This window comes from Trichechus manatus, unplaced genomic scaffold (genome assembly GCF_000243295.1).
Source record: "Trichechus manatus latirostris isolate Lorelei unplaced genomic scaffold, TriManLat1.0 scaffold00118, whole genome shotgun sequence".
In the NCBI taxonomy this organism is placed as follows: Eukaryota; Metazoa; Chordata; class Mammalia; order Sirenia; family Trichechidae; genus Trichechus; species Trichechus manatus.
The window spans coordinates 5,985,347-6,000,084 of NW_004444054.1; the positions used below are offsets into that span (position 1 = coordinate 5,985,347).

The 14,738-nt window shown below is 38.9% G+C and overlaps 1 protein-coding gene across 1 annotated transcript in view; it reads right to left on the reverse strand.

Annotated features, from left to right (window-relative positions):
• Nucleotides 1–14,738, reverse strand: part of NALCN (sodium leak channel, non-selective) — a 392,050-nt gene that overhangs the window by 224,504 nt on the left and 152,808 nt on the right. Inside the window, exon 10 of the mRNA XM_012557767.2 lies at nt 6,293–6,429. Coding sequence (XP_012413221.1) covers nt 6,293–6,429 — 137 coding nt within the window. The remainder of the gene's footprint in view (nt 1–6,292; nt 6,430–14,738) is intronic.

Here is a 14,738-nt window from a genome sequence, read left to right on the forward strand (position 1 = left end):
TATTAATAATAATATCTTCTCTTAGCTCAAAATGAAAATTCTAATAAAAGAAAATCAATCTTTAACTTTTTATGTTATGGATGGCCTAGAAAATAAAGAAAAAAATTTCCTGTATATTAACTAATTCTAAATTTAGATTAATTAATCCAAAGTAACAAAACAAGTTCCACCTTCAAAACAAAAACTAAGCGGTATAATTTATGCGTAAGGTTCTTTTTTATCTTTTTTAAGACTGCAAGTGGTTTACTTTGGATTTTCTAAATTATTTATTCTGGAATATGTTGAAAGTAACAAATTCTCTAAAAGCTCATGGTCTTTTGTGATCTATTCAAAAATAAAACTTTCTAAAATATTACATAACCTTTTATACTGAATTATTAAAGTCCATAAACATTAATTGCTGTTATTTTAGATGTTTTGAGGATTAAATGAGTTAATGAATGCCTTTAAAGCACTTACCACATGGTAGGCTTTCAAAAAACGGTAGCTATTATTGTTGTTAATATTAACATATTTGAATTTGACCTATGATGATGTTAGTTGACATGATCTCTATTTCTATAGCTTAAACCAATATACAGCCAACAACCAATTTTGCAAATAAAGTTTTATTGGAACACAACTACTTTAAAAAAATATGTATGGCTCCTTTCATACAATAACAGAATTGAGTAGTTGAGACAGAAAGTGGATGGCTTGCAAAGCCTAAAATATATGTTAACTGGCTCTTACAGAAAAAAATTTGCTGACTCTTGATTTAAAGTCAAACCATCTTTATAAACTTTTTCAAATTACTCTGAGTTATGTACAAATTCCTGAAACCAAGAAAAGTGATAATGTAATTTGAATAAAGTCTAAACATACTTTGGAAATGCAAACTCCAAAAACAAGTCAATAGAAGTGAAAAAAATTATGAATGCTTAAGTAGTTCGAGAATAAGCTGATGTTTACATGGTTGTTTAAGTGAATTAAATAACCACTACTTAGTTTATTAAAATTAAATTTACTGGTAATGGTTTGTGAAGGGGGCAACAATTTTTGGACACATAGTGTACACTAGATTCTTCTTTACAATCTTCTCTCTCTCTTTTTTAACTACTATATACAAGAACTCTTTTTTAACTATTATGTACACAAATGGACCAATAAGCAACATCATGACAAATGGAGAAAATATTGACATTGCTAAGGATTTCATTTTACTTGGATCCACAATCAACACCCATGGAAGCAGCAGTCAGGAAATCAAATGATACATTGTACTGGGCAAATCTGGTGCAAAATATCTCTTTAAAGTGCGAAAAATCAAAGATGTCACTTTAAGGACTAAGGTGTGCCCGACCCAAGCCATTATGCTCTCAGTCGCCCCATTCGCATGCAAAAGCCGGACAAGGAATAAGGAAGACGGAAGAAGAATTAACGCCTTTGAATTATGGTGTTGGCGATAAATATTGAATATACCATGGACTGTCAGAAGCACAAACAAATCTGTCTTGGAGGAAGTACAGCCAGAATGCTCCTTAGAAGTGAGGATGGCAAGATGTCATCTCTCATACTTTGGACATGTTGTCAGGAGGGACCAGTCCCTGGAGAAGGACACCATACTTGGTAGAGGGTCAGCAAAAAAGAGGAAGACCCTCAACAAGATGGATTGACACAGTGGCTCCAACAATGGGCTCAGATATAGCAAAAACTGTGAGGATGGTGGAGGACCAGTCAGTGTTTTGTTCTGTTGTACATAGGGTCACTATGAGTCAGAACTGACTCGATGGCACCTAACAACAATAACAAGAAAGAGAACATGACAAGCGTTTATCCATTACCCCTCGACGCTACCCATGTATTTAAATAAACATTAGTGAACTCTACAACATTAAATTGTTCGATATTTTGTTAGAATTTCTTAAAGTAAGATGTTAAATCTGCTGACATACATAAGCAAAGTAGGAAACTAATCAGTTTTGTATGTGAAAAAATTAGGTAAAACGTAACTGGAGGATTCCATTCCTGTTTTTCCTTTCTTAGTGGATACTCTACAGAATCAATTTAGTACAGACCAAGTAACCACCATGAGCTGGGCTAGAAAAGAAATGTTAGTATAGTCTCTAATATCCAAGATTCCTTCAGGAAAAAAAACACAGACTGTGCCTCCCAGAGAGGCTGGGGTAATCCCAGTTGCGTGTGGCCATTTCTGTTCTTATTCCCAAGCATTTTTGTCATCAGTCCTTTAACTTTGAATTCTAATACTGTATGATGATTCTTCTGCCTGACCCATCTTCCCACCTCTCACCATTGAGAATCTTTTAACTAGCTTTTGGGTCTCTCGTTCCATGTTAAACAATTTCCCCTACATTCTCAGTCTCTGCTTCTAATGTCTATCAACTCTCTCCCAAATGCATGGCTTCTCTTACAGCCCTTTCTTTCCAGAACAGGATGTCAGTGTGTTAATGTCCCATATGTCCCAGGTAGTATAATCTATGGAGGGGGAAGAGATGCTCCATCCATTACTCCTCAGTGCTGAAGTACAATTCACTGCCCCCGTCCTTGGAGACGTAGTCCATCAGGATAAACATCCTCTTACATCACTGTCGCTGTAGCTGCTCTCAATTCATCTCTCAGTTATTACCTCTCACATGACACTTTACACTGGCCCCTGGACAACACTCCCTTTCCTAACAACTGGCCTTACTCTGAGTGACTTCGATGTCCATGTGAAGATTCTGTCAACACCCTAGCTTGACTGTTCCTTGTCATGATTTCCTTGATGCCGTCATTATGTGTAAGCCACCCACATTCATAGGACACCCTAGATTTTGTATTTTGGAATTATTAACATTTCAAAATTACTCCGGAATTGTAAAATTCCAGATCCCGCTTCTGATCATGATCAGTTATTCTGTCACTTTCATATCTGTTCTTTGACCGTACTAAGTCTCTTGATCCCTTCATTTTAGCTCTGTCAGTCTCCTCGTACTCTCACTTCTTTCCCTATCCAACACAGACTATGGGATCATCATTTCAACTCCTTTGCCAGTCACCTATGTTCACTGATCCCCTTGTCCCTCAGCTCCACCTCCTGACAAAATGCTAAAGCTGGATCAAGCTAAAACTTGCCTTTCTCAATTTTTATACAGGAGCTAAAAAAGTCACAGAGCTGTCTAAATAGGTATCAGTATAAATTTATAGTCTCCAAATTCAGCTGGATCCTTGCTTTGCATTTGATGCATCTTTAATGAATTTTTTTGCATTCTCCACGGTAACCGTTTCCTATCCCCTTTCCCCTCAAGCTTCCTCCCCCAATGTTTCATCAGGTTGCATGTAAACCTCACTTCCTACTACACAAACAACACAGAAACCACCGGTGAGGTTCTTTCAACTTCGTAATCCTGTTTCAGAAATTTATCTGTGAATATTACATTTGTCCATGTTTCCCTCTGCTTCCATTATTATTATTTTATTATGTTCATTTGTTTCTTTTTATTGTTGTTGTAGTTTAAGTGAAAGTTTACAGTTCAAGTTAGTTCCTCATACAAAAATTTATACATACATTGTTATGTGACCCTAATTGCTCTCCCCATACTGTGACAGCACACTCTTCCTTTCCACCCCTGATTCTCCATGTCCATTCAACCAGCTCCTAACCCTCTCTGCCTTCCCATCTCACCTCCGGACAGAAGCTGCCCATTTAGCCTCATGTATGTGCTTGAGCTAAGAAGTACACTCTTCACGAGTATCACTTTATGTCCCACAGTCCATTCCAATCTTTGTCTGAAGAGTTGGCCTTGAGAACTGTTTCAGTTCTGGGTTGACAGAGAGTCCCGGGTCCAGGCTTTCTGGGGTTCCTCCAGTCTCAGTCAGACCATTAAGTCTAGTCTTTTTACTAGAATTTGAGTTCTGCATCCCACCCTTCCCCCGCTCCATCAGGGACTCTCTGTGGTGTTCCCTGTCAGGGTGGTCATTGGTGGTAGCCGGGCACCATCCAGTTCTTCTGGTCTCAGGCTGATGAAGTCTCCGGTCTATGTAGCCCTTTCTGTTTCTTGGGCTAATACTTTCCTTGTGTCGGTGTTCTTCATTCTCCTTTACTTCAGGTGGTTGGGACCAATTGATGCATCTTAGATGGCTGCTTGCAAGCTTTTAAGACCCCAGACGCCACTCACCAAAGTAGGATGCCGAATATTTTCTTAATAAACTTTGTTATGCCAACTGACCTAGATGTCCCCTGAAAGCATGGTCCCAAGACCCCTGCCCCTGCTACTCTGTCCCTCGAAGTGTTTGACTGTATTCAGGGAACTTCTTAGCTTTGGTTTAGTCCCGGTGTGCTGACTTCCCCTGTACTGTGTGCTGTCCTTCCCTTCACCTAACATAATTCTTACCTACTATCTAGTTAGTGAATAACCCTCATTCGTCTGCTTTTAATGGCAGAGGTTTCCATTCTTTGTGTTGTGGGATTATAGCAAAATTATACTCATTTTTTATGTGCTGGGTCAGATATAAGTTTTTCCATAAGCCCTTTCATAAGTTCTCCACAGCATAAAAGACATGTTATTGTTTACTATCTATGTTTCTTGATAGACTGTAAGTTCCATGTTACTAGTTGCCTTGGAGTCAATTCTGCCTCTTGACGGCCAATGTGTGTCAGAGAACTGTGTTCCATAGGGTTTTCAATGGCTGATTTTTCAGAAGTAGATCACCAGGCATTTCTTCCCAGGCACTTCTGGGTGGACTTCAACCTCCAACCTTTAGGTTAGTAACTGAGCACTTAACTGTTTGCATCACCCAGGGACTCCAAGCTTCATATAACAGGTAGCAATTAGGCAGCATCACATCACAAAGGCTACTCAACTAAAAGTTTAGCACTAATAGTTCTGTTCAGGAGATAAACCTCCATGATGAGGGGAATTCATAAATGACTCCCTTAAAGTTTCCTCATACACACATAGATGTTTATATTCTATAGGTATATGCAATCAATTCTTTTTTCTGAATAGTCTGTGTGTGAATGGATTGAATTTTTATTAACCGAATCCATTTTTTAAATGCACTGGGAGAATTCTGGGTATCAACTATATGGCAAATTGATTTTTTACACGAAAAAACCTTTTGTAAAAAAATAATCAAGTTGCAATTTTTCTGCTTTGTTTTTAAATTTATTTTTTTCATATATTGAATTTCTCGAAGTGCAGCAGAGCTGGATATGTTTACTTCACTAAAGTGATGACTGGATTTCTAAAGAGTTATATGTCAATCAATTTTTTCCATAAATATATAAAGATATTTTTGGATTCTGAAATGTATTTTATACATATTTTTTCACAATGAAAAACTGGTCTCTGGAAATCATTAAAAATATTTAAGAATAAAATATTAACAAAGTGAATCAACAAGAAGTATTTTTTCAAAACTCTAATATAGTCTGGAAGAGGCTAGAGAGATGCTCATTTTATTACTAAACCTACTTGCTATTAGAGCCCTGCTGGTGCAGTGGTTAAGAGCTTGGCTGCTAACCAAAAGATCGGCAGTTCAATTCCACCAGCTGCTCCCTGGAAACCCTAGGGAGCGGTTCTACGCTGTCCTATAGGGTGGCTATGAGTCATGTTATTAGAAGGGATCAGTCCCTGGAGAAGGACATTATGCTTGGTAAAGGAGAGGGTCAGCGAAAAAGCGGAAGAATCTCAATGAGATGAACTGACACAGTAGCTGCAACGATGGGCTCAAGCGTAAGAACAATTGTGAGGAAGGTGCAGGACCGGGCGGTGTTTTGTTCTGTTGTACATAGAGTCGCTGTGAGTCGGAACTGACTCCACGGCATCTGACAACAACAACTTGCTCTTGACTTGATACCTTTAGTGCTGGTTGTGACACTTCAGTTTTCAGTACAGTAATTACTGTATTAACTCTTTAAAGTTTTCCCCCAACCCTCTCCTTGGTGTTGTTGAGCTCATCTGTTTATTTACAATCTGCTGAATCTGTGCTTGCTCACACTTTATGAGAAACAGGCTTAGGCAACATGAGAAAGGAAGAGGAAAGGAGAGGTGGAGAGGAAATAAACAAGATTACAGGAGTAAGACCCAGGGAAAAAGGGTTACCTTGGTAACATGACCTACTGTGGGCAAGATTACTCAAGCCCCTGGTGACAGGAAATGAATCGGGCAACACAGTGACAGAGGAATCACTTAAAAAGCAGACAATGAATCAGCTTTGGTTTCAGTCAAGTAATTAAGGAATAGAAATCCATTTTCACATGTATAAAAGGCACTGTCTGAGGCTCACCTTTAACTTGGGGATTACTTACCTCTGCAAGATAGAACTCATCATACTGCCTTCTGAAATTCTCTCCCTTGTAATAGTTGCTAGCAGCCACAATCACATCCACAGTCACCACGCTCAAGATAAACATGTGGAAAACTGATGATCGCATCATTTTCTGAGGAAGAAAAACAGATAAACTCCTAACAAAAAAATAAATCCTGTGATTGAATATAATCAGTGTGCCTAGGCCCTGATCTACATTTGTGTGATATGCTGACGTGCAAAACAGTGATCTGAGGTAACTTGATGAACGTCACTTACTGCTGAATAGTGCAAGCAAAGGCATCCTTTTCTTCAGGCAGCTAAAAAATTATTGGGAAGGCGGTTTCAGAGACTTTCGGTTAAAAATGGAAAATATAATTCATCCGACTTGTGTATAGCTTGCATCGTAATTTTCATTGGCTGGTTAGGCAATTTTTATCCTTAATGCTCACTGTTGGAAGAAATTACTTTAAAAAAACGAATACCAAGAAACAAGTAATGTTTTATTCTGTGCTAGAAGAGGATGCTACTGTGGATGAAAACATCTTAAAGATGGTTTTGAAGCTTCTAGAAAAGTGGAAGAGACCTAAGATCTATTTATTGGTTATTACTCTCACAAATATTTATTGAAAATTATACTACGACTAGTAGTAACTAAAGGGGCCCTGGTGGCACAGTGGTTAAGCGCCCATCTGCTAACTGAAAGGTCAGCAGTTCTAATCCACCAGCAGCTCCTTGGGAGAAAGATGTGGCAGTCTGCTTCCCTAAAGCCTTGGAAATCCTAGAGGGTAGTTCTACTCTGTCCTGTAGGGTCGCTATGAGTCAGAATCAACTGGACGGCCCACAACAACTATAATAACTAATATTTATATGGTTCTTACTATATGCCTGAAGCGGTTCTAGATGATTTACATAAATTAACTCATTTAATATTCATAATAGCCCAAGAAAATTATTCTAATATTATAAATGAGGGAACTGAGGCTCATAGAAGTTAAATAACTTCCCCACTGTCACACAAGTATTGAAGATGGAACCATTATTTCTACTCAAGTGATCCAAGTCCACTGCCTACAGTTATGGGTGATAATTAGGCATTCAGAAATAATGAATATTATTACAATGGCTATCATGTATTGCCACCACCTCTCTGTCATTTGTTGTACTATGGTGGCTTGCGTGTTGCTATTATGTTGGAAGCTATGCCACCAGTATTTCAAATGTCAGCAGGGTCACCCATGGTAGACAGGTTTCAGTGGAGCTTCTAGACTAAGACAGAGTAGGAAGAAAGGCCTGGTAATTGACATACTTTCAAAAATTAGTCAGTGAAAACCCTGTGGATCACAACAGAATATTGTCCGACATAATGCTGGAAGATTAGCCTCCTAGGCTGGAAGGCACTCAAAATGCACAGTGGCCGCACAATGCACTTGAGCATACCAACGATGGTGAACACTGGGCAGGACCGGGCAATGTTTCTGCTCTGCTGTACACGGGGTCCCCATGGGTCGGAGGTGACTCACCTGCAGCTACAACAATCTCTTCCTGAGGGCTCGTTGTTCGGCTTTTCTCAGTACTTAGGGACAAGTATCCGTACAATTTGATCTGACCTGAGTATCCTTCAGTCTTTGCAACTAAAAGAACCGAACTACAGCAGAACCTGAGTATAGGCTAAGAGAAAACAGACTGCCTCCTCAGAGCACTACCACCGTCTATATGCATCTACCTATGCTGCAGGCTTCATTACTATGCAGTCGTGAGAACAGCATGGGCTCTTGTCCAGATCGTCTGGAGTTGAAACTCCACTTCACCGCTTAGCAGTTCTGTGGCCCCGGGCAAGTTACTTTACCTCTCCATGCCTCAGTTTTCTCCTCCGTAAAATGGAGGTAATAGTACCTCCTCCAAAGGGTTGGCATCAGTATCAAATGAGTGAATATTTGTAAAGCGCTCAGAGCAGTGCACGCCACATTCTAAGTTTCTATAGGTTGGCAGTAAAAATAAATGCAACTCTGTGATTCAGGTATTCTTCTGTTCTGGAACGAAGAGCTAATTGCCCAAGGTCAAAGAATCAGTTACGTATCTGCCTAAGTACAGAGCCAAGTGATATAAATAAAAGTGAGAGAGGCTAACAATTGGAGAGATATCAGAGCCATTGGAAAAGGAGATATTTATGGAGGCTTCGCATCACCGTGGCTATTCACGCATTCTTATATGCCGTGAACTTTATTTTATAGGTAACACAAAACCAAATTCCAGAACTGCCAGTCACCGTGTTAAAATGCCCATCAATTCACTTGCAGGAAATGCTGACTTTCATAACATGGATAAGCAAATCAGTCAGCAAGGTTTTATTCTCATTAACATTTTTATTGTTATTTCATCTTTCTTGCATTGTGAGTTAAATTCCGTAACTATTATTCCTCTTCTATAGTCATTTTCAACATAATGTTCTGTTAAAAACATTTCACCTGATTTCCATTTTTTCTGTATGACAGAAAAGCCACAACTTTCTCTTTCTCTTTTCCTTCTCTGTGGATTTATGTCTTAAGTAAACTATTATTACTAAAAGGTCCAAACAAAGCTTTTAGCCATAGCTGTCAAAAAACTTTTAAATTGGTTTTGTAACTGTCACAGCTTCACTTTGGTGCCGTCATTATAATTAGGTTGTTTTGTGTTTGAATGTCTATGTACCCCGGTTGGCACAGAGTCAATAAAATAATCACTTATAGTGGGTTTTGATATACTATAATCACCATTGCTTAGCTGGATTTCTCTAAAGTAATAACCTTTGTGTATTAAATAAGAGTTGAAGTGATAAATTAGTATGGGCTAAATTTAAATATTAAAGTCAGTAACTCCAGTTTTAAAGACAGTGACAGAGACCACTGCAGCATAATTCAACTCAGTCAATGCTTGAAACTTGCTATCAATTTCTTTCATGTAAAACGACTGGCAGCATTATATTAGACTGAAGTTTATATCTGTAGGGCAGCCCGGATTTTCACTTTTCAATGTTTTATTTTCTTATAAAAATTAATGTAAAGGAAAATGTTTTGAAGTTCAGTCAGTGCCACAAAATATTATATAACTTGAAGTCTGCACAATTGTATTATTTAATATGAATGTAGAATGTATGTGTGTATATGTGTTCCAAGGAGTCCTGGTGGAGTGGTGTTTAAGCACTCAGCTGCCAAACAGTTCAAACCCACCAGCCACTTCGAGGAAGAAAGCTGTGGCAGTCTGCTTCTGTAAAGATTACAGCCTTGGATATCCTATGGGGCAATTCTACTTTGTCCTATAGGGTCGCTATGAGTCCAAATTGACTCGATTGCAATGGGTTTGTTTTTTTTAATGTGTAGTCCATATATTTAATATAAGACTCTTCAGACCGTATACACACATACAATTTTCTAACGGTTCTTTAAATTGTAATGCTATTTTGGTTTATATTTTTTAAAAAATCACACAAGTTTGAATATATTTTTAGTTTGGCTTTGATGCAAGAACTACTGACTTGTGTATATATTTGACAATTGGAATTACCAACATACAAAGAAAAAACTATAACAGAATCCTTCCACAACATCTATCAGGAATGCTCTAGAGCTTACTACTCAAAGTGTGCTTCCTGGACCAGCAACATGGGCACCATCTGGAAGCTCATTAGAAATTCAGGATCTCAGGCTCCACTCCAGAACTATTGAATCAGTATCTGCATCTTCAACAAGGTCCCCAGATAATTCATGAGCGCGTTAATGTTTGAGATATACTGCTGTAAAGGACAGTCTTTGAGAAGTATGGGTGACCTATTACATCTCTTACAACTTCACGCTTGCATGCTTCTAAAACTCTGCTATCATTGAACTATAACAAGTACTGACTGGGGATATTTAGGTGATAGGTTAGAATACACCAACACAGTTTGTATGCAAAAATGGATGTCTACCTTCTTTCCCCACTACACCTCAAGACAAGAAAATCAGCTAAAGCAGCTTCGCTTCATGAAGACAAAAAGTATGTGTTGGTTTTTCATTTGGGGGGCATTATGTAGACACCATCACAGACGTTTTCATGACCAACACGTGGGAACAAATAAGTATGTTACAGAAAACACATTTATTTACTACGAACCTACAGTTATTATTTAAGAAACACTGTGAGTTTTTCTGAGTACATACAGTGACGAGCCTGCTAACTAGTTAGTCTCTTGGCTACCTTTTTCCTCTTTCTTTTTTCAGTCATCACACAAAAGACACTCTGACTTTTTTTGAAGCATGAATCACATTTTGTAACTTCTTGCTTAAAACTCCCCAGTGTTTTCCCATTAAAATCAGGATAAAATTCAAGCCTCATGACCCCAGCTAATGAGGATCCCCTTAACCTGGTCCCCACCTACTTCACCAACCTTATCCAGTACCACTCTCCCCTTCATTCTCTACCCAGTGGCTCCAGCCACTCTGGCGTCCAGCCTGAATCTTGAATATCAAGTTCCTTCCAGCCACTGTGCTCCAATTTGTACCACAGGGTAGAAAGCATAGAAAAGGTTCTGGAAGAATATGCATCAAGAGAATCTTAGTGCTATCTCTGAATGACGATTACAAATTTTTTCTCTAGTTTTTTTTTTTTTTTTTCGTTTCTGCATTTTTTGGTGATCAAACATAGTATTCCTGTGAGAAGAAAACACTGTTCTAAAAATTAAAAGCAATTCCATCTGATTCAGTGAGTTGGGGCATTCCTCAGTGACATTTGGCCTCAATGCTCCATCATTTAAGCTGGCCCCGCATTGCCTGGCCTCTACCTAGTACATTGGCTCCAGCCATCTCCCTTCTCTCTCAGCCACACACTTTACATTTTCAGTGACCTGTGTGTGGCTACCAGAACACAGCAAGCATTTGATGACTTCGTGGCTGTGGCATCTCTGCGAGCTCTATCTGGAACACTGCCCCCTTCCTTCATTTTATTGGTAAACTCCTCATCCGCTAATGCATACCTCCCTCTTGGTGCTCTTCCTCCTGGATCCTGATGATTAAATGATTTGTATATATGTTGTGACTCTTACAAGTTTGAAAAGGGCACAGATTGTGCCTTAATTATCTTTGTACTTGCAACAAAGCCAAATTATAGCAAGACCAGCAGGTAGGTGCCTTGGGCACCAATAAAGGTCTCTAAAACAACTTCAGATATGAAATGAGATGGACAGAACTGCATTCACCAAATTGCATCTTAGGGAAAGTACTAAATGAAGTTGGAAAGAAGAGCTTGATTAGCCACAGAGGGACTAGGAAAGGCTCCCACTAAGAGGTATCCAACAAAAAACAAGCATTCTGGTTGTATTCGTTTCTTAGAGCCACCATAACAAATTACCACCAACTGGATGGCTTACAACAAAAGAAAGGTATTCTCTAACTTAATGGAGGCTAGAAGTTGAAAATTAAGGTGTCATCAGGGCTGCACCCCCTCTGGAGGCTCTAAGGGAGAATCCTTCCTTGACTCTGTCAACTTCTGGTGGCTCCTTGGTATCCCTTGATTAGTGGCAACATAACTCCCAACTCTCCTCCATCTTCACAGGGTCTGCTTCCTTGTGTCACTGGGTGCCTCTCCTCCGTGTCTCTGTGTGTCTTCTCCTTTTCTGTCGCTTACAGTGTCACTCCGCATTAGATTTAGGACCCACTCTAATCCAAGATGATCTCATTTCAAGATCCTTGCCTTAGTTACATCTGCAAAGACCCTTATTCCAAATAAGGTCATATTCCGAAGTTCCAGGTGGACATATATATTGGGGAAAATACCATTTGATCCACTACACTGGTCAAGTTCCATGTTTCCAGTTTGGAGGATGGGCATGCCGGTTCTGGGCCAGAGGTGAGTTGTTCTAGCACTGCCACCAGGGATGCTTTATAATTTTCCTTCTGGTATACCTCAGTGTTGCCTTCAAATACATGGTGAGCAAATATTTAAAAGCTATCTCTTTGAAGGGGTACCAAATTATTAGGCTGTCTGCAATACACAATTATCTAATTCTAGCCTTGAAGCCACAGCGCGTAGAAGATACTCAACAAAGATCTGTTAAACTGAGAGAAATGACAATGAAAGTACTACTACTACTACAATGCTATTAATAACTAATGTTTTTTGGGCACTTAGTATGAACTAAGTAGTATTTTAAACATTTTCCATCATTTAGCTAATTCAACCTTATAACAAGAAACCTTATAACTTGCCCCTTGTAGGGCAAGTAATATTATTGCCATCTCCATTTTACAGTTCAGGAAACAGAAGTGCAGAGAAGTCACATAATTTGCCCAAAGTCACAGACAGTAAATGGTAGAGACTTTAGCGTGAATGCTCTTGACCACAACATACACTGCCTCTCATGCATACAAGCATAAGCATCAGTAACAAATATGCTTGCATTTGTGATAAGTAGAATGATGCCCCTTCCCCCAAGATATCCACATCCGAATCTCTAGAACCTGTGAATATGTTAACTTACTGGAAAAATGAACTTTGCAGATGCGATTAAGTTAAAAATTTTGAGATGGGGAGATTATCCTGGATTAACTGGATGAGTCCAATCTAATCAGAGGGGTGCTTCTAAGAGAGAAGCAGAAGGATCAGAGTCAGAGAAGGTGATGTGATGGGGGAAGGAGGAGGGGGGATACTAAGCTGCTGGATTTGGATTTGACGATGGAGGAAGCAGTCATGAGTCAGGGAACATGGCAGCCTCGAGGAGCTTAAAAAGCAAGGAAATGGCTTCTCCCCTAGAGCTTCCCAAAGTAATGCAGACCTGCTAACACCTTGATTTTAGCCCAGTTATACCAAGTTGCGGAGCCCTGGTGGCACAGTGGTTAAGAGCTCAGCTGCTAATCAAAAGTTCAGCAGTTTGAATCCACCAGCCGCTCCTTGGAAAACCTAGGGGGCAGTTCTACTCTGTCCTGTAAGGTCGCTATGAGTCAGAATCGCTTCAAGGCAATGGGTTTTTTTTGTGTGTGTTGTGGGGGGTGGGTATACCTACTTGGGACTTCTGACCTCCAGAACTATTAAGATAATGAAGTTGTGTTGTTTGAACCCATTTTACATTAATTTGTTATAACAGCAACAGGAAGCGAACACAGCATTGGTAGCGATTTTAATACACACTAGCTTAAGGTTTATTATTATAAATATAAAACTCATGATACCAACCAAGGAACATGAGTCTTGCTTTGTTTCAGAAAGTGTGATGAGCCGATGGGCCTGGAGCCACAGTACCGTGAATCCAACCTCAAGTGGAAGGAAAGGAAGGGTCACTTTTCTTTCTATCAGTTTTGAGTCCTACTATGAGAGGAAAGAGCTCGAGACTGTGAAGTCGAACATGGATAGGGCACCTCACTCAATTCAGATTGTGACTAACAAAATGCATTTCAAAAATAAGAGCTAATGCTTTTGTGAGTGTTTCATTTGTGTCAAACTTTGTGCCAAGCATGTTGCATGATGATGTAATAACTTTATTTAATTGTCAACAACCCTGAGAGATAGACACTTTCACCATCCCATTTTAAATATGGTGAACCAGACTTAGAAAAGCTACGTAAATTTCCAAGCTCAGATGTTTTGAATTCAAGGGAGGTGATCTATTGACGTCTATCACAGAGTCAAAATGCATCTGTCTTTCTCTACACAGTATAGAATGAGAAGCAAATCCCTTCCCCAAGCGTTTGCAGTTGAATAGCTGGTATAAGATACTACACAAAGCCTATATCTGAAAGCTGAAGATGATCGTTTCTTTACAGAAGAGTATAAGATCACCATGGTGCAATGAAAAGAATGTCAAATTTGTAGACTGGCTGAGTTCAAATCTTGGCTCTGCACATGATTTAACCTCTCTGTGACTCAGTTTTTTCATATGGAAAATGAATGTGATAACATCTACCTCTCTAGGTTGTAATATGAATTAAATAAAACTACTTAGTGTAGAGTCTGGCCCATAGCAGACATCTTGCACTCCATAACTCTTACTATTATTACTGTATTTGAATGCAGTCTAAGCACTTAAAGATAGAGATACTTGGAATCAGTTGGTTATGGGGAAGGTATAACATGAGGAATAAAATGGAAGTGATAAAATCTTGATATTGGCCCTGAAAATGTACAGAATTTCAAAACAAATGTAGGTCATAAACTATCTCATTTTTAGTGAAATGTTTAAGTATTTCACAGGAGCTCTTTCTATTACATTTAACCAATATTTTTTCCTAAAAAATACAAAAGCTTAGTGCGTTAAAGATTCTGAAGACTCTGTAGGCAAACATAAAATAAACCAAAAAATGTGGTCTTGGAGGCCACAATAAAGATAAATTAAGATAATGAATAGTATAGCTCAAAAATCAAATATTCCTTTAAATTGCTGCTTAATCAAATAAAATAACCTTCCATAGTAAGCAGATTTCATCCAGTGAACATTGTAT